Source organism: Anabrus simplex, chromosome 1 (genome assembly GCF_040414725.1).
Source record: "Anabrus simplex isolate iqAnaSimp1 chromosome 1, ASM4041472v1, whole genome shotgun sequence".
Taxonomy (NCBI): domain Eukaryota; kingdom Metazoa; phylum Arthropoda; class Insecta; order Orthoptera; family Tettigoniidae; genus Anabrus; species Anabrus simplex.
The window spans coordinates 1,763,844,766-1,763,870,693 of NC_090265.1; the positions used below are offsets into that span (position 1 = coordinate 1,763,844,766).

Consider the following 25,928-nt stretch of genomic DNA (forward strand, 5'->3'; position numbering starts at 1 on the left):
TAAACAGAAAATTGTGTGAATATAATTTTCTACAGTATTTACTACCTGCCGTTAATTTATTGTGTACAGTTTTTCCGCTGCGGAGGGGTACGTTCTTCACTGAATTTCTTTATTAAGGTGTAAGGTATAATTCAAATATGTTTTTTGAGTGATTGGCTATATATTTGAACAGAAATATAGTAAACACTTAACGTGTGCTGTTATGAACAATCGTGTTTCAATGCCAGCGAAGCAGCGCTCGGTGGTAGAAATGGGAACTAGGCCCATATCGCTCATATTGCTGTATTGGGAAGGCGTATTAGCGCAGTCATAGTAGAGGGCGATGCTTTTTTATAGGCTGCCCAGTCTAGCCTCTTCCCGCATTCAGTCAGTGCTCTGAGTGCAGTGGTTGTGGGTTGTTTGTTAGGTACGTTTTTGTGCCATAGTTCTGGCAACTTGCAACGTAACGAAACAATGAAATGAAATAAACAACATGTTATTGAGCAATACTTACCTGTTCACTTCCTGTATGCACTCATAATCTATGAAGGATTTAGGGCCTAGTATAGATCCAGTAGGTTAGGAGCAAATAAACGACACGAAGTTCGGGTTAACTAACCTCAACTAAGCACGAACAAACAGTCGCTATCCAGAATACTGAATATACCACTCGGCAAGTAGAAACGGCGTAGTTTTATTCTGTCTGAAATAATTAAGAAATACTCTGATAAATCCTCATCTGTTTCTTAAATGAGTTCGTAGTTATGAATTAACATATTGCCAAAATCTTTCGGTTTTACGGTACATTGGATAAAATAATATACCGTAGTTTTAAATCGAATTAAGGCAAATAGAAAATAACACTAGTTTTGGCTTTAAAATATAGGCTAAATAACTCATACCAACGTGTATACCGCAGTACATTTTCAAATAATTATTTATTGACGTGTAAGAAGTCCGACTCCTTAGCTGGATGGTCAGAATTGAGGCCCTCGCTGCAGAGGGTCCCGGATTCGATTCTCGGCCAAGTCGGAAATGTAATTCTTCTGGCTCGGGAACTGGGTATTTGTGTTTGTCCCAACACTTTCCTCTTCATATTCAGACAACACACCACAATACCAACCACCATAGAAACACGCAATATTGATTACATCCCTCCGCATAAGGTTAGCGTCAGGAAGGACATCCGGTCATAAAACAGGGCCAGCCGGGCTGAGTGACTCAAACGGTTGAGGCGCTGGCCTACTGACACCAACTTGGCAGGTTCGATCCTGGCTCAGTCCGGTGGTATTTGAAGGTGCTCAAATACGTCAGCCTTGTGTCGGTAGATTTACTGTCACGTAAAAGAACCCCTGCGGGGCTAAATTCTGGCACCTCGGCGTCTCCGAAAACCGTAAATGTAGTTGGTGGGACGTAAAGCCAGTAACATTATTACTTATTATAAAACAGGGCCAAATCCACATTTGCGGAACAGTTCGCACCCGCGAACCCACAAGTGTGGGAAAAGTGGTCGAAGCGGAAGTAGAAGAAGAAGTAAGTTTAGATAGTGTAAGGAATGCCAATATATTGAACATATACGACTCATACGGTTTAATCGTTCTGGAAAAAAAAAAAATTGAAGAGAGTGTGACCATACTGTACACGAAAAATAGGCAAAATGCTATGCGTACTGTAGTATACTTGGTTATATGTACATTTGTGCTGATAGTAGTTTCCATTATTTTCGTTAAAGATCGCGTTTAATCAGCTATGTTTCCTACGCTGCATTAATGGATGAAAGAATCTGTTGTCCCAACGCGGAGTGTCAAGTGAAAAAATTTCTGCAGCTCCAGTCGAAAGAGGATATTCTGATGACATCTTTTGAGTGAAATGTAAACTACGTGCACAGGAATAGGAATTCTTCTTATGCTAATCTGGATTGCCGGGGTGGAACGGAAGTATTGCCAATATCTCGAACATACGTCCCGTACGGTGCATTCAATCTTGAAAGACATCATTTTAAGGAGAATGGAAGTTAGGCAAAGTAATATTAGATGTCATCAATCAACACTGTATATTTGTGAGACGTTTCTTCGTTACTGTGTGTAAAACTTTATCATCGGATTAATTGCGAATTTTGGCAGCAATGTACATTTGTTTTATTCCAAGAGTAGCGTACCAAACTGTACATTGTGTTGCCATCTGTTGTGTAAAAGGTGAACTATCTCGCACCATCTCGCTCCTTCAAATAAAGACGGGAGTCATGATTAATCTAGAAGATGTAAAATCACGCTATTTTGGGCGCTTATGAATAAAAAACTCATGGCTTAGTGTATACTATAGTAACTTACATCCCATTACATTCTTAAACAATTATTTATTAACGTGTAAGTATTGCCAATATCATGAACATACGTCTCGTCACGGTGCATTCAGTCTTGAAAAGCATCATTTTAAGAAGAAAGGAACATGGGCAAAGTAATATTAGATGTTATCCATTAATACTGCATATTTGTTAAACATTTCTTCGTTACTGTATATAAAGCTTTATCGTTAGATTATTTGCCAATGTTGCCAGGAGTGCATTTGTTTATTTATTTTATTTCAAGAGAAGCTTTCTGAACTAGACGTTGTGCTGCCATCTGTTGTGGAAAATATGAACTATTTGCGCTATACCGTTCGTTCCCGGAAGTCATACAGAGCGACCGGAAGTCATGAAGAGCGACCGGAAGTCATAAAGAGCCGTCTGCCCTAAACCGGATGAACGAATGAACGAACGAACCTGGAGCGGAGAGCGGTCTCTGACTTCCTGGCTCGCTCCTACCTTCCCGCTCCCAAGAGTCGACTCTTTTGAACGACTCTCAGTTAGGAGCGGGAGCGAATGAGCTAGCTCCCTCAAAAGAGCTAGTTCGACCCATCACTAGTTCCAGCCTGTATCTTTTTCTTGCCGGAAACCAGATGCATTCTGGACACTCAATAGAGACGCGGACAAGAGCGCGCTCTGTATAAATTTTCTAAGAGGACGGAACACATATTATGTTCATAATTTCCACCAGACGTCTGGTTTAATTTTGAGGTGCTTTGATATGACTGATGATGCCCCACATGGAGGGCGAAACATGTCTCCATTTTAACGATGTTTAACTAAAAATGTTAACATCCTGTAATGTATTGAATAGGTTGGAGTCCAATAAATTCTCTTATATTATTATTATCATTCCGTATTGACGGTTTTCACTTTACAATAATTATCTTATTCTGTTAAGGAAACTAATTATAATCTAATTGAAATTGGTACCTATTGTTTGATTTTCTGGTATTTATGAACAAGCTTGATGAACTGTCCCTTATTTTTGAGAAAGATCTCATATTTTTAGTTAAATGTCCCTTTTCTTATATCAAAAAGTGGTAACCCTAAACTTCTGCCTCCACAAGCTTGATGATATTTCTGGTGTACTCAAAGGCACAGAAACAACTGACAGTGCATGAATACTACAAGTCAATGATTTTGTTAAGTTGGAGTACGTTTCAATGTAGGGAGGGATTTTTTTTGGAGTACAAAAACCTTTTAGTGAAAACAGGTGCAAATTTGTGTTTACTGCATCATGCTGTGATTAAGTAGATTTCATCGAAAAACTTGAGCATTTCATTGAAGTACAGCAAATCATTAAAAAAAAGTTATTTTGGCAATGTTTAATGTTTACATTTAATTTTTTATGATACACATTGATAATTGCTAGAAAATGTTTGTTTTCAATGCAAATTTAAACATTTTTGGTGCATAACTATACGAAACCTGGTGACATCAATAACGTATTCTCTGGAAATGACAGTAAATCTGCACATAACCCTACCACTCTAAAACAAAGAAGAATTGAAGGAAAGCAAGAACAACAAATGAGATTGTACAGCTGTACAATTGAGAAGTAAGTATTTTCATTCTGTCATAAAGATTTAGAAGTTAACGTATGCTGAGAAGGCAATGTCCAAGTATGTTATTTTTACATGTTACTTTATATTACTTTTACAATTTTTGGAGATGTAGAAATTTACACTAAAATCCCTACTCATCTGCATTTAAGGCTGTCGCCCAGGTGGCAAATTCCCTATCTGTTGTTTTCCTAGCCTTTTCTTTAAAGGTTTTCAAACAAAGTGGAAATTTATTGAACATCTCCCTTTGTAAGTTATTCCTGTCCTTAACTCCCCTTCCTATAAACGAATAGTTGCCCCAATTTGTCCTCTCGAATTCCAACTTTATCTGCATATTGTTATCTTTCCCACTTTTACAGACACCACTCAAACTTATTCGTCTACTAATGTCATTCCAAGCCATCTCTCCACAGACAGCTCAGAACATACCGCTTAATTATGAACTAGTTTTAGGTTTAATGGTCCACCCAATCAATAGGCTACACTTCACTTTACAAGTGAGAACACATTCAATGTTAAAATATATTATACCAAGCTCGACAGCTGCAGTCGCTTAAATGCAGCCAGTATTCGGAAGATAGTGGGTTCGAACCCCACTGTCGGCAGCCCTGAAGATGGTTTTCCGTGGTTTCCCATTTTCACACCAGGCAAATGCTGGGGCTGTACCTTAAATAAGGCCATGGCCGCTTCCTTCCCAGTCCTAGCCCATTCCTGTCCCATCGTCACCATAAGACATATCTGTCAGTGCAACGTAAATCAAATAGCAATCATCAAAAAAAATAAAAAAAATAAAAATATATATATTATACATTAACATGGTGAGACAGTTATCATTGCAACACCGTATATTTATATGTAAAAGTTCTGGTTTCATCTTAAGGGTTGTGTGAACAGTCATAACTCGCTATTGGTGTGCAGAAAATCCTAATGGTGTTTATGAAGTCCCTCATTATGATAGGAAGATTGGTGTTTGGTGTGCTGTTAATGCAAAAAGAATAATTGGGCCTACGCAGAGAGGTACCAAGATAACATTTTTATGCCATCCTTCCATCAGTTAATGGAAGAAGAATTACATGGGTGGTTTCAACAAGATTCAATCCAGGCCCATACAGCAGAAGATTCCCTTCTTACAATCTCGGAAGTGTTTGCAAACATAGTGATGAGTGCTCGCCTATTTCCCCCTCGTTCTCCAGATCTGACGGTGTATGATTTTTACTTGTGCAGTAAACTGAAAGAAAAAGTGTATCAAACAAATCCTCACATATTGGAGGAATTGATAGAAAACATTACGAATGAAATCAAAAACATTAGTGGCAGAATGTGGTTAACAGATACAATGCCTGTATAACCCAGGAAGGACGACACTTCTCGCATCTTGTACAAACACTTAAAGCAGGGTGGCCGCGTGCAATATAAGTTCGGCTGAGCAGCTGCCGTAGCACAGAGTACCAACACTGTGCGTTTGGTCTGAGTTATATGAGAGACACTGTATACTGAATAAATAATTGGTGTTGGTGATGTTTAACAGACATTATTTACAACAGTATTTTATGAGTACAGTACGCGCACCTTTTAGTGATACAGGCACACCCTAGTGCTGAATCGGTCGACCTCCATTATCGAGATTCGTATTGGCAACCTTTGAAACACAAATTATGAATCGCTTATGCATCTCTGTGTGATATCTGGCATACACTTTACGTACTAGTACTGTTGTTGTTTACACAGCAAAGCCAAATTATAGAATTCATGCCAGGAACAAGATTCGCATCGAGAAATGTTATATAATGTTAAATAATGTATGTGTGACACAGTTGTTGGTGTAAGATAATAAACATACAAACATTACATACATAATCATTATAGACTGTTATGCCTTTCAGCGTTCAGTCTGCAAGCCTCTGTGAATTTACTAAACGTCGCCACAATCCTCGATTTGCAACTAGTGTCGTGGCCTCATTAAGTTCTATACCTCTTATCTTTAAATAGTTAGAAACCGAGTCTAACCATCGTCTTCTTGGTCTACCTCTACTTCTCTTACCCTCCATAGCAGAGTCCATTATTCTACTAGGTAAGCTATCCTCCATTCACCTCACATGACCCCACCACCGAAGCCGGTTTATGCGTACAGCTTCATCCATCGAGTTCATTCCTAAATTAGGCTTTATCTCCTCATTCCGAGTACCTTCCTGCCATTGTTCCCACCTGTTTGTACCAGCAATCATTCTTGCTACTTTCATGTCTGTTATTTCTAACTTATGAATAAGATATCCTGAGTCGACCCAGCTTTAGATCCCGTAAAGCAAAGTTGGTCTGAAAACAGACCGATGTAAAGAGAGTTTCGTCTGGGAGCTGACTTCCTTCTTACAGAATAACTGCTGATTGCAAATGCTGTGAGAAACCAGTAATATGTGTTCTTTGTGTTGTTTACTTCCTTGAACTTGGTTATGTACTCTTTGGAAATGGAGAACTCTGGGAGTGTGTAAAAAAGAAAATGGTGTGATTGTTTGTGGTTTGTAGATGTCTGGAGAATTAAATCTCGTGTGAAAGTATGTTCTGTGTTTTGAACTGTGTTTACATGTATAGATGTTGTTCTGTCGTTTTTTAATGTTGGTGCAAGGATCTGTGACACGGGTAGTGCGCGAGTGTCTAACCCAACATTTAATTTGGTGACCCCGACGTGATAAGTGTAACTGCACGTGCCACAATGGAGAATTTGTGTAAGAAACGGAAACCTGTGAGGATATCATTCACGAAAACCTCCCGACTTTTACTAGATGAGCTAAATAAAGACGCGATAAATGACGAAGATGTTAGGTTAATGTCCGTAAAATTGGAACGGTTATTTCAAGAACTTTCGATCTTAGATGAGCAAATACTGGACTTGATTTTGCAGGAAGAAGGGAGTGATAAGAAATATGAAGACGAGTATGCCAATATTGAAGAATATAGGGATAAAATGGACGCTGTGAGATTCAAAATAGAAGCACACACTCAGAGGTTAGGTGTAACCGAAGAAAATGATAGGTTTGAGATGGCATGTTCTGTTGATTCACATAAAAAGAAGATGAAATTACCAAAAATAGAGTTGGTTAAATTTAGCGGTGACATAAAGGACTGGCTTTCCTTTTGGAGTCAGTTTCGCAGAATTCATGAAGATGAAGACATAGCAGCAGAAGACAAATTCCAGTACCTGATCCAGGCGACAGTTCCAGGAACAAGAGCACGAGAGATCATCGACAGCTGTCCACCGACTGCAGAAAACTATCAGAAGGCAGTGGACGTACTGACTGAAAGATTTGGTAAGAAGGAGTTGCTGACAGAGTTCTACATCAGAGAGCTCCTAGGTTTGGTCATAAAAAATGCCACCAGTGTGAAAGGTAAGGAACATACTTTACAACTGTACGATAAACTTGAGTGTTACTTAAGAGCGCTGGAATCCATTGAAGTGACTTTTGACAAGCATGCGGCAATTTTGTTTCCACTTGTTGAATCAAGCATTCCAGAGGAGCTTTTGAGAATCTGGATGAGGAGTAGTTCAAGTGTGACTCTCAGGCAAGTTATTACAGTGAAAAATTGAAGATGTTGCTAGAATTTCTAAAGGATGAGGTGGCAGGAGAGGAGAGGATAATGTTAGCTAAAACTGGGTTTAAATTGACTCATAGATCAGGTAAAACCTCCAATGAAAGAAAAGATTCAGAGGATGGAAGTGTACCTACTGCATATAATCTGTTGACTGGTGAAAAACAGAATACACGATCAAATGTTTGTGTATTTTGTGAGAAGTTTCATGAGAGTAAGGAGTGTTTTAAAGCCCAAAGGATGTCTCTTAGGGAAAAGACAGACATGTTAAAATCTAAACGGGCTTGTTTCACATGTTTAAAACCCGGACACAGGTCTGTAAGGTGTAAATCCTCACTAAAATGTTTGATCTGTGGGAAAAAACATTATCCGATAATGTGTTCTGACCTGCCTAGAAATAACGAGAAACCAATATTGTCAGAAGAAAATAGGAGGGAAAACACGAATGTCGTTGGTGCATACCACTGTTGTTCTCCAGACGTCCTGTTGCAGACTCTAATGGTAGTTATCACAGCTAAGGGTGGTCGACATGTGGTAAGGGCGATAATAGATACTGGATTCCAGCGTTCCTATATTCTAAAGAAGACTGCTCTGGAAATGGCTTGTTCTTGTGTTGGGTCTGAGAATCTCATACATGTTCTGTTTGGGGGAATCTCGTCGCAAAGACAAGTACACAAGAGATATCGAGTATCACTTCAGGGCATGACAGGAAATTATTAATGTGAGATTGAAGCCTTAGAGCAAGTTTCTATATGTGGTTCAATTCCTCGCATTAATCAAAGTGCTTGCCCGCAAGAATTAAAAGAGAAGGGCATTGTAGTCTCTGACACTGGAGCTGGTCATCCTACTATTGAAATTTTAATTGGAGCTGATTATGCAGGAAGCTTATTCATGGGAAAAATGGTACGACTACAGTGTGGCTTAGTGGCACAAGAAACTCGTCTTGGCTGGGTGATAATGGGATCAACACAAATTACAGAGCATGGTAACACGGCTAACCTGGTAACATCCTTACTAACACATATTGAAGATCTGGCAAGACTCTGGAGGTTAGATGTGCTCGGGATTACAGATCCAGCAGACAGGAAAAACAGAGAGGAGGTGGAGTTAGCAGTTCTGAATCATTTCAAGAGAACAGTCGCTGTTAACAAAGACGGTAGATATGAAGTCTGCCTACCCTGGTGTGAAAGAAAAGAGGATCTTGAGAATAATAGAATGGTGGCAGAGAAAAGACTTGCATCAATGACTTCAAAACTTGTCTCCGAGAACAGATATGAAGAATATCATTCAGTACTACAAGACTGGCTAACAGAAAATATAATTGAAGAAGTTGATGATGACATTGGAAACAAGCAGGGATACTTTATGCCTCATCGTGGAGTTTTCAAGAGTGATTCAACTACGACGTGCCGACCCGTGTTTGATGCTTCCAGTAAACAAGGCGGAAAGCTGTCCCTAAATGACTGTTTGGAGAAAGGCCCCAACTTGCTGGAACTTCTACCATCCATCCTGCTGCGATTTCGAGAAAGAGAAATAGGAGTAGTGTCAGATATAAAGAAGGCATTTCTGCAAATCTCTGTGAACGAAGTGGACCGTAATTATCTGAAATTCCTTTGGTGGGATGATTATGCGACTAGGAAGATTAAGATTTTTCGCCACTGTCGTGTGGTATTTGGTGTAAATTGCAGCCCGTTCATTCTAGGAGCTGTTATAGAGCATCATCTTGATAATTGCCCTGCTGGGTACCGTGAAACTGCAGAAAAACTCAAGCATTCATTTTATGTGGGCAACTGTGTTGCTTCAGTCAGTTTGGAAGAAGAATTAAACTGTTTCATACAGGAGGCTTCTCTTTTGATGGCCACGGCAAAGTTTGAGTTAAGAGGTTGGGCGAGTACTGCACTAAATGAAAGCGATGCGATTCAAGAAACCATACCGGTACTCAGATTACTATGGAACAGAACAACTGATAGCCTGTCTTGTGTAGGGAAAATACAAAATATAGAGCCACCTGTAACAAGAAGAAAGATTTTGTCTGTCTGTCAGGCAGTATTTGATCCTGTAGGGTATACATGTCCTGTCACTGTTGTACCGAAAAAACTATTGCAGGAAAGTTGGAAAGAGAAGACAAGCTGGGATGCTGAGGTCTCGGAAGATCTGCAAAGAAACTTCGAGAGGTGGTTAGAAGAATTGCATTGTTTGGCTGATGTTGAAATTCCTAGACGATTTACTTCAAGCAGTGATCGAACATCATACACTTTACATGTCTTCTGTGATGCTAGTGCTTCAGCCTATGCTGCTGTTGTATTTTTAAGAAGTGAAAGTAACTGTGGGATGACAGTGCAGTTGTTACTAGCGAAGTCACGAGTTGCACCGGTGAAGAAAGTAACTATGCCTAGACTAGAATTGTTATCTTGCTGCATTGGTGTCCGACTGCTAGTCACTGTCAAGAACAGTTTAGGTCTCATGGAGACTCCTCAATATTGTTGGACTGATTCGACTATTGTATTGAGTTGGATTAGGAGGGATGGAAGATGGGGAACCTTCGTAGAGAACAGAATAAAGGAGATACTAAACTTCACACAAAGGGATGAGTGGAACCACGTTCCTGGGAAACAAAATCCTGCCGACTTCCCGTCGCGAGGATGTTCGGCTAAAGAACTCTTAGAATCTGCCTGGTGGGAGGGACCAGCATGGCTAAGGCTACCTGAGCAGGAATGGCCTAGTAATATGGCTGTGGACATAGAGTCCTCTTGTCACGAAGAGGAGAGAGGGGTAGTGATGACAGTTGGTAGTACTGCCTCATGGTTTCTGGAGTACTTTTCAAAGTATACCAAGATAGTAAGGATGGTGGCATGGATATTCAGATTTGTGAAGAATAGTGCAAAACAAAGAAATGAAAGGTATAAAGGGAAGTTAACAGTGCAAGAGATAGAAAGGGCTGAAAAGAAGCTTATACAACTGGTACAAGAGGAAACGTTCACCAAAGAAAGGGTTTCTAGTTTGAAATCTCTGTGTGTCTTCAAGGATGCAGAAGGAATCCTGCGGGTGAAGACGAAAATTGTGGAAAGGAAGGACGATTGTAACTTCAAATGTCCCGTTGTCTTGCCAAACAAGCATAAACTAGTTCAGCTTTTGATTCAGGAGGAACATGAAAGACTGCTTCATAGTGGAACTAATATACTACTAGCTCACTTGCGCCAGAGATACTGGATACTGGAAGGTCGAAGAACTGTTAGAAATGTGATTGCATCGTGCAAGAAATGCAGACGACATGAAGCCAAAGGTATAGTTCCAGAAGTGCAGTGCCCTTTTCCAGAAGATAGAGTGAAGGACGCATCGGTGTTTGAAGTTGTGGGAACAGACCTTGCAGGTCCACTAATCCTCAAGGGAGGACAGAAGTCGTGGATTGTACTATTCACTTGTGCCGTGTATAGGGCAGTTCATCTAGAACTAATAACCACTCTGTCAACAAATGGATTTATTATGAGTCTTTGTAGGTTCATTGCGCGAAGAGGAAGGCCAAAGATAATTTACAGCGACAATGGAAGCAACTTTGTTGGGAGTAATAACCTGCTCAGATCCATTGACTGGAGCAAGATAGAGAAGATGCCTCGTTGCTACGAATCCAGTGGAAGTTCAACCCTCCAACCGCTGCCTGGTGGGGAGGTTGGTGGGAACGGATCATCCAAACAATCAAAAGAGCCCTTCGTCGTGTGCTGGGAAGAGCGTCTCTAAACTACGAAGAACTACTGAGTATAATATGTGACTGCGAGGCTCTGATAAACTCTCGACCTCTCACTTACATGTCAGAAAATCCTGAAGATTTGAGTCCAATCACGCCTAGCATGTTTCTACAAGACCTGCCTAATGTGAGTAAGTTACTCCTGATTAGGACTTGATAGATGAGAAGTGTTTAACAAAAAGGATGAGATATATCCAGCAACTACGTCAGGACTGGAGGAAGCGATTCAGGGATGAATATCTGGGTCAGCTTGTACACTGTCATCAGAAGTCAAGTGGTGAAACTACAAAAATCAAGGAAGGGGACATTGTGCTCGTTGGTTGCGACCAGAAAAGACGGATCGAGTGGCCTATTGCCAAGGTGCTTGAGGTATATCCTGGAAGAGATGGTGTGGTACGAGTGGTACGGTTGAAGACTTCTTCTGGTGAACTTACCCGCCCTTTACAGAGACTCTACTTGTTGGAGGGATCCTCACCTTCAGATGTTAGTCCTGTCATTGATGTTGATGACAGAGACCGACAACCTTCAATGTCTCCACTGAGGGAGGTACATTTGACGAGAAGCGGAAGGAGAGTAAAATTTCCTGAGAAACTGAACCTTTGAGCATAGTTGATTGTTGCTTCGTGCAACAATCAAGGGGGGAGGATGTGAGAAACCAGTAATATGTGTTCTTTGTGTTGTTTACTTCCTTGAACTTGGTTATGTACTCTTTGGAAATGGAGAACTCTGGGAGTGTGTAAAAAAGAAAATGGTGTGATTGTTTGTGGTTTGTAGATGTCTGGAGAATTAAATCTCGTGTGAAAGTATGTTCTGTGTTTTGAACTGTGTTTACATGTATAGATGATGTTCTGTAGTTTTTTAATGTTGGTGCAAGGATCTGTGACACGTGTAGTGCGCGAGTGTCTAACCCAACAAATGTGAGCTCACTGCATTAGCTTTACTACACCATAATTCAATCTCCCTTACTATATTACCATCCTGGAAGAACACACAACCTAAATACTTGAAATTATCAACCTGTTCTAGCTTTGTATCACGAATCTGACATTCAATTCTGTTGAATTTCTTACCTACTGGCATCAATTTAGTCTTCGAGAGGTTAATTTTCATACCATACTCATTGCACCTATTTTCAAGTTCCAAGATATTAGACTGCAGGCTTTCAGCACAATCTGCCATTAAAACCAAGTCGTCAGCATAGGTCAATCAGCTTACTACATTTCAACTTAAGTGAATCCCTCCCTGCCATTTTATACCTTTCAGCAGATGATCCATGTAAACTACGAACAGCAAAGGTGAAAGATTACAGCTTTGTCTAACCCCTGTAAGTACCCTGAACCAAGAACTCATTCATTGATTTAGCGTAAGAGAAGGCCCAATGGCCTTAACTATGCCAATAAAGACATTTATCTATCTATCTATCTACCATCAATTCACACTGAAGCCCAATTGTCAACATAAATGCCTTTGATTGATTTTAATAATCTACCTTCAATTCCATAGTCCCCCAGAGTAGTGAACATCTTTTCCCTCGGTACCCTGTCATATGCTTTCTCTAGATCTACGAAACATAAACACAACTGCCTATTCCTCTCGTAGCATTTTTCAATTACCTGGCGCATACTGAAAATCTGATCCTGACAGCCTCTCTGTGGTCTGAAACCACACTGGTTTTCATCCAACTTCCTCTCAACGACTGATCGCACCCTCCCTTCCAAGATGCCAGTGAATACTTTGCCTGGTATACTAATCAATGAGATACCTCGATAGTTGTTGCAATCCTTCCTGTTTCCTTGCTTATAGATAGGTGCAATTACTGCTTTTGTCCATTCTGAAGGTACCTTACCAACACTCGACGCTAATTTTACTACTCTATGAAGCCATTTCATCCCTGCCTTCCCACTATACTTCACCATTTCTGGTCTAATTTCATCTATTCCTGCTGCCTTATGACAATGGAGTTTATTTACCATCCTTTCCACTTCCTCAAGCATAATTTCACCAACATCATTTTCCTCCTCCCCATGAGCTGGGCTGTTTGAAACACCACCAGGATGATTTCCTTTTACATTGAGAAGATATTCCCTCCACCTCTCCAGTGATTCCCTGGAATCTATTATGAGTTCAATCAATCAATCAATCAATCAATCAATCAATCAATCAATCAATCAATCAATCAATCAATCAATCAATCAATCAATCAATTAATCAATACTGATCTGCATTGAGGGCAGTCGCCCAGGTGGCAGATTCCCTATCTGTTGTTTTCCTAGCCTTTTCCTAAATGATTTCAAAGAAATTGGAAATTTATTGAACATCTCCCTTGGTAAGTTATTCCAATCCCTAACTCCCCTTCCTATAAATGAATATTTGCCCCCAGTTTGTCCTCTTGAATTCCAACTTTATCTTCATATTGTGATCTTTCCTACTTTTATAAACGCCATTCAAACTTATTCGTCTACTAATATCATTCCACGCCATCTCTCCGCTGACAGCTCGGAACATACCACTTAGGCATAGATATCAAGGATAATTTGTTACTTGTTGTTACTTGTAACATACCACTTAGTCGAGCAACTCTTCTTCTTTCTCTCAATTCTTCCCAACCCAAACATTGCAACATTTTTGTAACGCTACTCTTTTGTCGGAAATCACTCAGAACAAATCGAGCTGCTTTTCTTTGGATTTTTTCCAGTTCTTGAATCAGGTAATCCTGGTGAGGGTCCCATACACTGGAACCATACTCTAGTTGGGGTCTTACCAGAGACTTACATGCACTCTCCTTTAAATCCTTACTACAACCCCTAAACACCCTCATAACCATGTGCAGAGATCGGTACCCTTTATTTACAATCCCATTTATGTGATTACCCCAATGAAGATCTTTCCTTATATTAACACCTAGACACTTACAATGATCCCCAAAAGGAACTTTCACCCCATCAACGCAGTAATTAAAACTGAGAGGACTTTTCCAATTTGTGAAACTCACAACCTGACTTTTAACCCCGTTTATCAACATACCATTGCCTGCTGTCCATCTCACAACATTTTCGAGGTCACGTTGCAGTTGCTCACAATCTTGTAACTTATTTATCACTCTATAGAGAATAATATCATCCGCAAAAAGCCTTACCTCCGATTCCACTCCTTTACTCATATCATTTATATATATAAGAAAACATAAAGGTCCGATAACACTGCCCTGAGGAACTCCCCTCTCAACGATTACAGGGTCAGACAAAGCTTCACCTACTCTAACTCTCTGAGATCTATTTTCTAGAAATATAGCAACCCATTCAGTCACTCTTTTGTCTAGTCCAATTGCACTCATTTTTGCCAGTAGTCTCCCATGATCCACCCTATCAAATGCTTTAGACAGGTCAATCGCGATACAGTCCATTTGACCTCCAGAATCCAAGATATCTGCTATATCTTGCTGGAATCCTACAAGTTGAGCTTCAGTGGAATAACCTTTCCTAAAACCGAATTGCCTTCTATCGAACCAGTTATTAATTTCACAAACATGTCTAATGTAATCAGAAAGAATGCCTTCCCAAAGCTTACATACAATGCATGTCAAACTTACTGGCCTGTAATTTTCAGCTTTATGTCTATCACCCTTTCCTTTATACACAGGGGCTACTATAGCAACTCTCCATTCATCTGGTATAGCTCCTCCGACCAAACAAATATCAAATAAGTACTTCAGATATGGCACTATATCCCAACCCATCGTCTTTAGTATATCCCCAGAAATCTGATCAATTCCAGCCGCTTTTCTAGTTTTCAACTTTTGTATCTTATTGTAAATGTCATTGTTATCATATGAATTATTCAAAACACTGTTCATTTCCTTTTTCCCTCCCTTTTTAAGATTCTTTATTACTGTCCAGACAGGTTTCCCTGCTGCTTGACCTAGCCTTCCCAGGTTATTACCAAAATCTTCCCATGACTTCTTTTTGGATTCAACAACTATTTGTTTCGCTCTGTTTCTTTCATCTACATACAAATCCCTGTCTGCCTTGGCCCTTGTTCGGAGCCATTTCTGGTAAGCCTTCTTTTTACGTTTACAGGCTGCTCTCACTTTATCATTCCCTCTTACATTCCTAACAGATTTCCTGAATTCAAAGGCTGTTAAGATATAGTCTATTATGGATCTGGTACCCCTAGCCTCCCATGTGTAGCGGTGAATAGCCTTATGCTTGAAGAATATATTCGTAACAGTTAAACTGATACTAACACAGAAGTCCAGCAAACGCTTCCCATTCCCATTAGCTTCCAAATCTTCCCCACATTTACCAATCACCTTTTCATATCCTTCAGTTCTATTTCCAACTCTCGCATTGAAATCACCCATTAGCACTATTCTATCCTTGCTGTTGACCCTGACCATGATGTCACTCAATGCTTCATAAAACTTGTCAACTTCATCCTCATCTGCACCCTCACATGGTGAATACACGGACACAATTCTTGTCCTAATTCCTCCACCTGACAAATCTACCCACATCATTCGCTCATTTACGTGTCTAACAGAAACTATGTTGCGTGCAATGGTATTCCTGATAAAGAGCCCTACCCTAGACTCTGCCCTTCCCTTTCTAACACCCGTCAAGTACACTTTATAATCTCCTATCTCTTCCTCGTTATCTCCCCTTACCCGAATATCACTTACTCCTAGCACATCCAGATGCATTCTCTTTGCTGACTCAGCCAGTTCTACTTTCTTTCTTCTATAAGCCCCATTAATATTGATTGGCTTAGAATTCCATTTTGTTCGCCAAGTTGTTTGCAAGGAGTCCCTCGCCTGTCAAATGGGAGTGGGACTCCATTACTCCCATAGGTTCGAGGCTTGCTTAAAATGTTCTGAGCTCGGTAAATTCATGAAGCAGAATGCTACCCTACTTGCACATAGTCCAAGTGAGGATCTCTCCTCTAAAGGGTTATGGACCACCGCTGAATTGTATAGTCCTAGCTGCCTGAGCACAAGGAGGGCCATGACTCAGAATATGTCCGAGATGACCACTCCCATTCCATAGCAACTGGTATCCCGACTCTCAGGACCACTTTCTAGGCCACTCAGCCGTTGCCCATGGTTCACGAACTAGGACGTGACTACGGTAATCCACAAACATGAACCATGAAGATAATAAATGTTTAGAAAATTCATATTGATCTATCATATTATCGATTCAATTCAGATTTAATTTCCATTCAGTTGGCAGTATAACCGGAACCGGGAGAGCTCCCTCCTTACTCCTCACTCCCCGTACAAAGTAATATCGCTAAAAGGTGCGCGGACTATACACATTTATTTTTAAATTAATGAGTGTAATCCTCTGTCAGCTTTTCAGTCCTGTTTGGATGTATTCTAAGGACTAATTCTGAGTGATATAAAATCATTTTAGATGAAAATTTATTTTTCATTTTACTACTGCCTGTAGGAGCCAGGTATACAAAATTTGTTTTACTCCGGAATTGTTTCTGGCATCTGTAACCCAGGCAGTAGTAAAATGAAAAATAAATTTTCATCTAAAATGATTTTATATCACTCAGAATTAGTCCTTAGAATACATCCAAACAGGACTGAAAAGCTGACAGAGAGGATTACACTCATTAATTTAAAAATAAGGTATTATAAATACAATGTTCAAGATAACTTGCATGTCTCTGTCCACCTAATGTATTTCTGTTTGGGAGTAGCAGACCAGATCTAACTTGTAGTCTTACATTATGTTTTCAAAGAGAATCCAGAAATGATGTATAGGCTACTTACTTAAAAAAAAAAAAAAAAAAAAAGAAGGGGGGGGGGGGAAGAATGAGCACATGGTATTATGTTTCGCAGAAAAGTGTAACTGTGAGGAACTCTTACAAAATCATATGCTTAGTTCTATTTTTGCAGCTGTACATCTCAGATAAAAGTTTACAGTAATTGCAGCAAAGCAACTCAGTGATGTTTTGACGTGGTCACTATAAGCCTCTGCTGATCCTACACACTAACTTCAAGCCTCCTCCACATGGAACAACAGACCGAGAGAAGATTTAATTTACATAGGGCTGTACAAAAACATGCGCTTCCATTCTGCAGGCATCATCTTTAGGCCTATATCTTTCTCTGCAGTGCTGCTGTTGCCCAAGCAGCAAGACTTCTAGCTCATCTGATTCCAAACCACACAAACATGCTCAGGATTAATTAAAACAACCAGTTTTGGCAGTCCAGGCAGATAATGCAATCTACAAGAACAGTGCAGAATTACTACCATACTGAAGGGTGAGGCAAATTAGACCATTAATGACATCCAAGAAGTAGGGTAATATAGGGGACAAGTTACCAAACAGGAAAAATGCTGAGAATAGTTTGGATAATTCAAGCTAACAAACCAATACTTTATTCTTATAAGAAAAAAATCATCCTGATTAATAGGTAGGCCCATAGCAAATATGTTAAACCTGCATGTCTCATCTGCACTAGTCTGTTAAATGTCATGTACCATTCGGAGCATACAGAACACGAAACTACTTTGGAAGTGTGTAGGCCTACATATTACTATTATTGCAGCTTCAATATTGCTAAATTGCTGACTGATACGTTTGTCAGAGAAGACGCGGGTAATGGTAGAATCTATCATGATCTACCTGCAAAAAAGAGACTTACACAGGTCTCAGACAGTTTTCAAAAGCACCTTACAAAGGTTACAATCAGTGTTTAACCCTAACCAAAGAGCAATAAACTAACAATAATAAAATTATGCAAGATAATGAATAATAATATGTTTATCCTCACCTTCATCATTTATATTTCTTATATGATGAGCGATATCGTCGACCTGAAAGAAAGAAAAAGTACTACCTATATAGGGAAGTTCAGACACTTTTATTTTCGAACTACATAACTATTTTACGCTATAGTCCCTACAAAGCACTGCTAGAAATATTCATAAATGTAATATAAAAAGGGGGATGTATGTCAACATACCACTAAAGTGCAATCTTTGGAACACTGTATACTTTCTGATCCTGATGGAGAAATTGCAGCGCAGACCAAACATAATGCCAGATATAACGGCGAACCTTTAATCCACATGGTTTTTATCAGGAATTAACTAATCCATTTATATTCAACTACAAAAACATCACGGTATATCTCTGTACATTCTCTTACACGGTCCTGTCATACTGTATGTACGTGTTAACTTTGAACGAATGTTTTTCAAACAAACTTCCTCATCCTTCTCCAATTCGAATTCACAATGAGGGGGAGTTGCCATTGCCAACAGTGAAAACAAGTATTTGGTGAAAACCACCAGAAACAACTAGCCACAAGTGGCGCAGCGTTGTTTTCTGTTTAAAAGGGCTCTGTCAATAAAAATAAAGTCTGAAACTATCACATTATCCCTTCATACATTCTCTTACATGAAGAGGATATACCAAATGATTGGAGAGTAGCTGTAGTAGCCCTATTGTGAGAAACATTAAGAGGAACATTTCAGGACGGGCAGCTTGACACGTGTTGCATGGAAGCCCTGAAAAATTTCTAACTCGTTTGATAAAAGGTAATTCGGGTATCGAAAAAAAAATATATATACCGAGGCTCAATTTGTACGCAGGAGCGGCCCGCCCTAATGTGCTAATGCGGTATAGCATAGTCACAATATTATTGATTAAAATAATTGTAAATGATATATCTATAATAATATTCTATAAAACATTTTGCATTAGCGCAATCTTTCCTTGTTCCGATCAGGCTAGCTGGGCTAGCCTAGCTCTGGATGCAGTAACAGCAACTGCGTGTTGCCAATTGCGAATCTTCATATCACCAATAAGAATCACGAATGACAAATTCACATTCAGTACGTACACAGTTGCCAACGTAACAAAAAACGAACGTCACGATTTTTGCCATTCCGAAGCATAGCTGTTGTGTATCCTGTTTATATATTGAGATCACTGGGTACAGGTGAATAGTTTATACTTACATCATACTTTCGGCAGATATAATGTAGGGTATTAAGATTAGGCGTCCAGAATGTGATGTATGTAGCCTACACGAAGCAAATCATCAGACAGAACGTCATTCTGTTCTAGCTAAACAATGAACGCAATGAACAAAATACACCCTCCGTTTTGACTTTTATCATTGCTACACATGACTGTGCAAAGGAATAAAATCTCCCTGTGGGTGGGAGCTGTAGAATAACACCCACGGTATCCCCTGCCTGTCGTAAGAGGCGACTCAAAGGGGCCTTACGGGCTCTGATCTCTGGAGCGTGGGTTGGCAACCACGGGGCCCTCAGCTGACTCCTAGCATTGCTTCCACTTACTTGTGCCAGGCTCCGCACTTTCATCCATCCTATCCGACCTCCCTTGGTCAACTCTTGTTCTTTTCCGACCCCGACGCTATTAGGTTTGCGAGGGCTAGGGAGTATTTCATTTTCACGCCCTTCGTGGCCCTTGTCTTCCTTTGGCTGATAACTTCATTTTTCGAACTATCGGACCTCTTCCATTTTTCTCTCTGATTAGTGTTATATAGAGAATGGTTGCCTAGTTGTACTTCCTATTAAAAAAATAATCACCACCACCACCACCACCAAAGGAATAAAACCGAGTGTAGTCTTTAGAAGTTGAACGAAGGTCGAAGAATAGCGGCTGGATGTAAGCAGTACTTTTTTTTTTTTTTTTTTTTTTTTTGGTATTTGCTTTACGTCGCACCGACACAGATAGGTCTTACGGCGACGATGGGATTGGAAAGGCCTAGGAAGTGGAAGGAAGCGGCTGTGGCCTTAATTAAGGTACAGCCCCGGCATTTGCCTGGTGTGAAAATGGGAACTCACGGAAAACCATCTTCAGGGCTGCCGACAGTGGGATTCGAATCCACTATCTTTCGGATGCAAGCTCACAGCCGCGCGCCCCTAACCGAACTGCGTGTTTCTGTGGTGATTTGTAGTGTGATGTGTTGTGTGGATATGAAGAGGAGAGTGTTGGGACGGACACAAATACCCAGTCCCCGAGCCAGGAGAATTATTCAGAAGCGATTAAAATCCCCGAACCGGCCGGAAATCGAACCCGGGACCCTCTGATCCGAAGGCCAGTACTCTGACCATTCAGCCAACGAGTTGGACAATAACAATAAGTGATACTACAGCATATTTATGTTTCTGAACGCCCTACACATGTATCTTTGCAATAAATTCGCTGCCAGTAATATTGTCATTATTTCGCACAATATTATTACGTTTTCCTACAAGGACGTCGCGGGAATAATATTTCATATCTATCAAGAAATATCTGGTGGCTACTTCCAGGCTGCACAGTAATTAAATATGTAATAATGATAACAATAATAATAGAACGCTGCCGTTATCGACATTAGAAAAGGTCCCCACCACAGTGTGGAAATTGTCCCCATCCCACGCTCATCTTCGGTCCTACGTGTCTATCTTTCAAGTTGACGGTTTGTTAGTAAGTCATAAATATTTGCCTATGATGATAATAATTATAGTAACAATCAAATTATTGACGACCGATGACTCAATAAAACCAATCATCAGCAGCAAACATATTGCAGTCCACATCACAAAAACATTCTGTGGGTGACCCTAAATGCCGTGCAATCCAGTACAATAGATTATAGTTCTAAGACGTGTCCACAGATAGCGACACTAGTATGCTTGGACTAGTCCGGAGTCGAGTATACCGATCCTAAGAGCACATTATTCGATTCCTTCGTTAGCCCATCACTACATATCACGTTAGGTTGCCAGCTGAGAACCACAGAACACCAGCTCGAGAACTGACATACCCATCGTCTTGGACATAGAGTGTGCTACAGCCAAAGAGAATGAGTAGATACAGCCGGCAGTAGCATCGCTTGACAAGGCTCAAGGCAGAACACGGCGCCAGAATACAAATCAGCTGTTGATGGGCACCTACAGTGAATATGCTCGGGCTGTCGGCGTAAGCGGGAAATTTCAAGTAATCATTGTCGACATACGAGGCTTTTTCTGTATAACTCTAATATATTATAAACACATAAAAGCACGTATTTTCGTAAATGTGGTAAGTGAAATGTACGCCAATCTGATGGAATAGAGCAAAAATCGTCATATCTTGCGCTGCTTACAATTTCAGTCATAGATTTGAAAAGGGAAGTAAGACATATTTTCACAGGTAAGGATTGAAATCTTAAACTGATGAAAATACACTGACATAATTACATACCGTATATAGGCTGTCAAGGAAAGCGAGTATAGGCTCTGTGCGTATAGCACTGTACTGCTGCGGGTGGATACTACGAGAACTACTTACAGGCATCTTCATCAACAGCTCATAAGCTGGAATATGTGTGACGTTTACATGCATTTATTCAATTATTTTACAGCGCTGTCTTCAGATGATTATATTTTAATGTCACAACGTTCCGACAGAATGATGTGGTTGTTCTTGGCTGCATTAATAGATACTGTAGTACAGAGCTTTCATTCACGACCTCACGAAATGGATTTGAAAGACGGTGGATCTTTGCATTAAATTGCAGGAATTGATTCAGCATTTGTAGCTACATTTATTTAGTACAAAACAACTCTTTACACAATATAAAGGTTAACAATTACAAACAAATTATTATAGCAACGTTAAATTTAAAAGTAAGCTACAATAGGCCATCTTTCTTAAAGCACACACATCATACTGTAACAGATACAGTGTATTCTATTAACATAGTCATAATAATAATAATAATAATAATAATAATAATAATAATAATAATAATAATAATAATAAAGTTAGATCAACACCAACATCTACAAGACCATGCAGAAGACGGTGGTCATTGCCACGACTGGAATTGTACGGAAATTTATGGGTTCAAATTCTACATAAAACTGTAGTGTAAATTAAGGTTTATTCTGCTTTGATTTCCTAAAATCTGTACAACTGCTTGAATATCATTACCACGAAAGTGTGCAAAATAAATAAATAAATAAATAAATAAATAAATGAATAATAATAATAATAATAATAATAATAATAATAATAATAATAATAATAATAATAATAAGGAGAAGAATAACATACCGTACTGCACTACAGACCACAATGTGAAATTTTATAGTATTCTGTTACAACCTCACCAAATGGATTTAACAAGGCAGTAGACAAATATAGGCTAATTATAGAAATAGGCCTCCATTACACAACATCAATAGCTCACAGAAATACCGCATTTTACATACATAAAGTTCTGTCCTCGCCCCGAGGTGGCGCAACTCTTTTCAAGCAATCCCTCATGAAAATGAGCTGCATGCACCCTCATCACCCTCATGTCAATCTTAAATTTCTGTCTGTATCGGGAATCAAGCCCGGGCCCCCGGCGAAGGAAACTAGTAGCACTAACCGTTATATTACAGAGGTGGTCGCGACCATATTATAAATACAGACACATAGTCGACTACAGTTATATGGCTCTGTACAGGCGCAATAATTGATTGGCAACGTTAAGATATTCTGATATTTTCAATTGGTCCAACATCAAACCTGTGCCTTTTTATCGGAAAAAGTTCCTCTAAGCTCTTCTCCTTGTTGTATTTCTCTTTCCCTGGTTTTGAAATGCGAGGTCGAGAATATTCACAGGGTACATCAGTACGCGAGGTGACATGTTCTGAGTAAACTGTGTAAATAACAGCAGAAATATGCTCACATTTCATGGAACTTGAAAAATATTTGTAAATATCTGTAGGTTCCTTGGTATAATAATTAAAAAGGCAGATTATCATAAGGAATAGTACCGTAACTTCTGCCACAACTTCTCCGTATTTCGAATAGTTATCCGTTCAAATTATCGCGAAGGTAATAATTTACTACATTAAAAAACACGATATGCCTGTAAATTTCCATTTAAAAAGAAGTTAAAGAGATTACACGGTAATAGTTAACAGCCGTTGTATTGTTATTGATTATTGTCGCTCTTCATATTCAAATATTGAATTGTTACCTAAGTCGTGAACAAAGAGTGTATAAAATAGTGTAGTCAAGTAAATATAAATAAAAATCAGCTGATCTTGTATTCCAATAATTTGTTTTGTAGTTCTGAGTACGTACCGTAATTAAAGTATCCGTAATTAAGGGCACTTTTATTCTCCGTCCCGTAGAGTAAGGAAAATAATAGTTATCCACCAGCTGTAATAATCACATAACCACGTTTCAGTTGCGAATTATAGTGAAGATAAGGTACATTAGATAGTATTTTGCCTGTTATATTCGTGTTTTTCTTTGTGTACGGCAATCCTTTCGATACTTATGCATTTAACCAAACGCAAGGTTTCATTTCTATTAGAGCATAGTTGGATGAAGTTATACACTAAAGAAATAATCTTCTGTCTACGCGTTTAACTTTGTGGGTAATCCTTGAATACGGTAGTTCTTGCGAATTTCAAACTTTAGGCCTAATTGCAATTTTCATTTCTATTTGTGCTTATTAATAACATATTGTAATTAGGATACGTCTGAACGTAATTTAAAAACTGTTGTAGTGTATTGTAGTGACTTATTAGGATTTAGAGTGCTTATTCTATTATTTTGAGTAGTTTTGCGAATTTCAAACTTTAATTGTAATTTCCATTTCAGATTGTGCTTAGTAATAACCTGTTGTATTATAATTAGGCTACGTCTGAACGTAGTTTATAATCATTGCCGTGTAATATAGTAGGTATTTTATTATAAATTAGTGCGTTTATTCTATTACTGTGAACTATTTGTGTAGTATCGATTGTATCTGTGCGATCTGTATTAACTCTCTTACTAGAATTCTGTTGCAGTAATTAGGGCAGACTTAACTGCAGTTTAGAATTGTGTAGACCTAATTTTTGTGTATTACCTTCGGTTTTCAGTAATTAACAGCAATTTTCATTCTGTTAGGGTGTTGTAGAAAAAACTTCGTACAACTAAGTACCGGTAGTATTGTAGTGTAGTAGTAGCTTATATTAATTACCTTGTTGTTGTGTGATTTTTGTGAACTCTCCTGGACAATGTTTCTTTCCTTTCATTTTTATAGGCAATATTTCTTTCCTTTCACTTTTATGGGCAATATTTCTTTCCTTTCATTTTTATTTGCACAGAATATGTTATTTTATTTTTCCTTTTCTTCCTATTATTCCGTAAATAATGGCTAAGCAGTGCAACTGTAGGAACTGTGGGTGTGGCCAGGCATTAAGGAGTATGAGGGAGGAGTTGGAGAGTTTGAGGGAGATAATTAGGATTCTCTCAGAGTACAGGAAGGAAAGTAGGCTTTCCTCAAATAATATACAGGATACAGTAGGTGTAAAGGAGGGATGGGAAGGAAATGGGGAAATTGTAGAAGACAGGTGGTCTAATATTTTAAGGGGAAGAAGATTGCAGGCTAAGGGACAGGTTCAGGATCAGAATTCAGGACAGGTGTCTGTTGGAAATCGGTACGAGTCACTGCAGGTAGAACAACCGAGGGAAGGTGAGGAACAGGGAACTATTGTTGAGATGTGTGGAAGTAGAAGGACGGGAAAAGGTAGGAAAGGGAAATGTAGTGTAGTGGAAAGGAAAAGACAGGTGGAACAGGGTCATGAGAGGGAGAAAAGAGAGGAGGAAGTAGATTCTGCAGCAGTAAGAGAGGATAGGGTTGACCAGGAGGGGAGAGGATCAAATGAGGTGGGTTGGGTTGAGGCTCTGGTCATGGAGGATTCTATCGTTAGACATGTGGGGAAAGTGTGTGGAGGAAAGGGAACCAGGGTAGAGTATTATCCAGGAATTAGGTTGAGGCAGATGTTGAGGAAAGTAGAAGAGAAGGCAGAGGGAAAGGAGAAGGTGGTAGTGTTTCACGTTGGTACTAACAACGTAAGGCAAGCAGGTATAAGTACCAACATAGTTGGGATGTGTGGGATCTGGTAAATGCAGCACGAATGAAGTTTAAGGAGGTGGAGATTGTTATCAGAGGAATACTCTGTAGGAGGGATACTGACTGGAAGGTGATTGGGGATTTAGATGAGACTATGGAGTGGGTATGTGGGAAACTGGGAGTGAGATTTCTAGATCCTAATGGGTGGGTAGGAGACAGGGATCTGCGCCCAGATGGCCTTCACTTAAACCGCAGTGGTACAAATAAGTTAGGAAACTTGTTTAGAAGGGTTATAGGCTGGTACATTCACGGAAACGGGGTGGCCTAGGGAGCGGTGTTAAGCGAACAGGGAACTGGAAATCAAGTAGGGATGACATAAAATTGTTGGTGTTGAACTGTAGAAGCATTGTAAACAAAGGAATCGAATTAAGTAATTTAATAGATATATACTTACCAGATATTGTAATAGGAGTTGAATCATGGCTGAGAAATGATATAATGGATGCAGAGATATTCTCACGGAATCTCAAGGAACTGGAGTGTGTATCGTAGAGAGAGGATAGGAATGGTAGGAAGGGGAGTATTCATTCTGGTGAAAGAAGTATTTGTAAGCTACGAAAAAGTTAAGGATGAAAAACATGAAATTCTGGGTGTAAGGTTCTTCTCTAAGGATAATAGGCTACTTGATGTCTTTGGAGTGTACAGACCGGGAAAGGGTAGCGCTGACGCTGATTCAGAATTATTTGATAAGATAATCAGCTATGTTGGAAATGATATTGAAAGGAATGTGATAGTAGCAGGCGACCTCAATTTACCAAATGTCAATTGGGAAGGTAATGCGAACGATAGGAA

At 39.5% G+C, this 25,928-nt stretch overlaps 1 protein-coding gene across 2 annotated transcripts in view; it reads right to left on the reverse strand.

The window, feature by feature from the left end:
• LOC136864413 (uncharacterized) overlaps window positions 1–18,713 on the reverse strand; it is a 91,762-nt gene extending 73,049 nt beyond the window's left edge. The window contains exons 1-2 of one of the 2 annotated variants that reach the window (XM_068225681.1): window positions 18,192–18,713; window positions 18,000–18,042 (exon numbers count right to left, since the gene is read on the reverse strand). In XM_068225681.1, coding sequence (XP_068081782.1) covers window positions 18,000–18,042; window positions 18,192–18,299 — 151 coding nt within the window. In that variant the 5' untranslated portion in view covers window positions 18,300–18,713. The remainder of the gene's footprint in view (window positions 1–17,999; window positions 18,043–18,191) is intronic. The other variant, XM_068225682.1, reaches the window with a different exon arrangement.
• Between the last annotated feature and the right edge of the window lie 7,215 nt (window positions 18,714–25,928).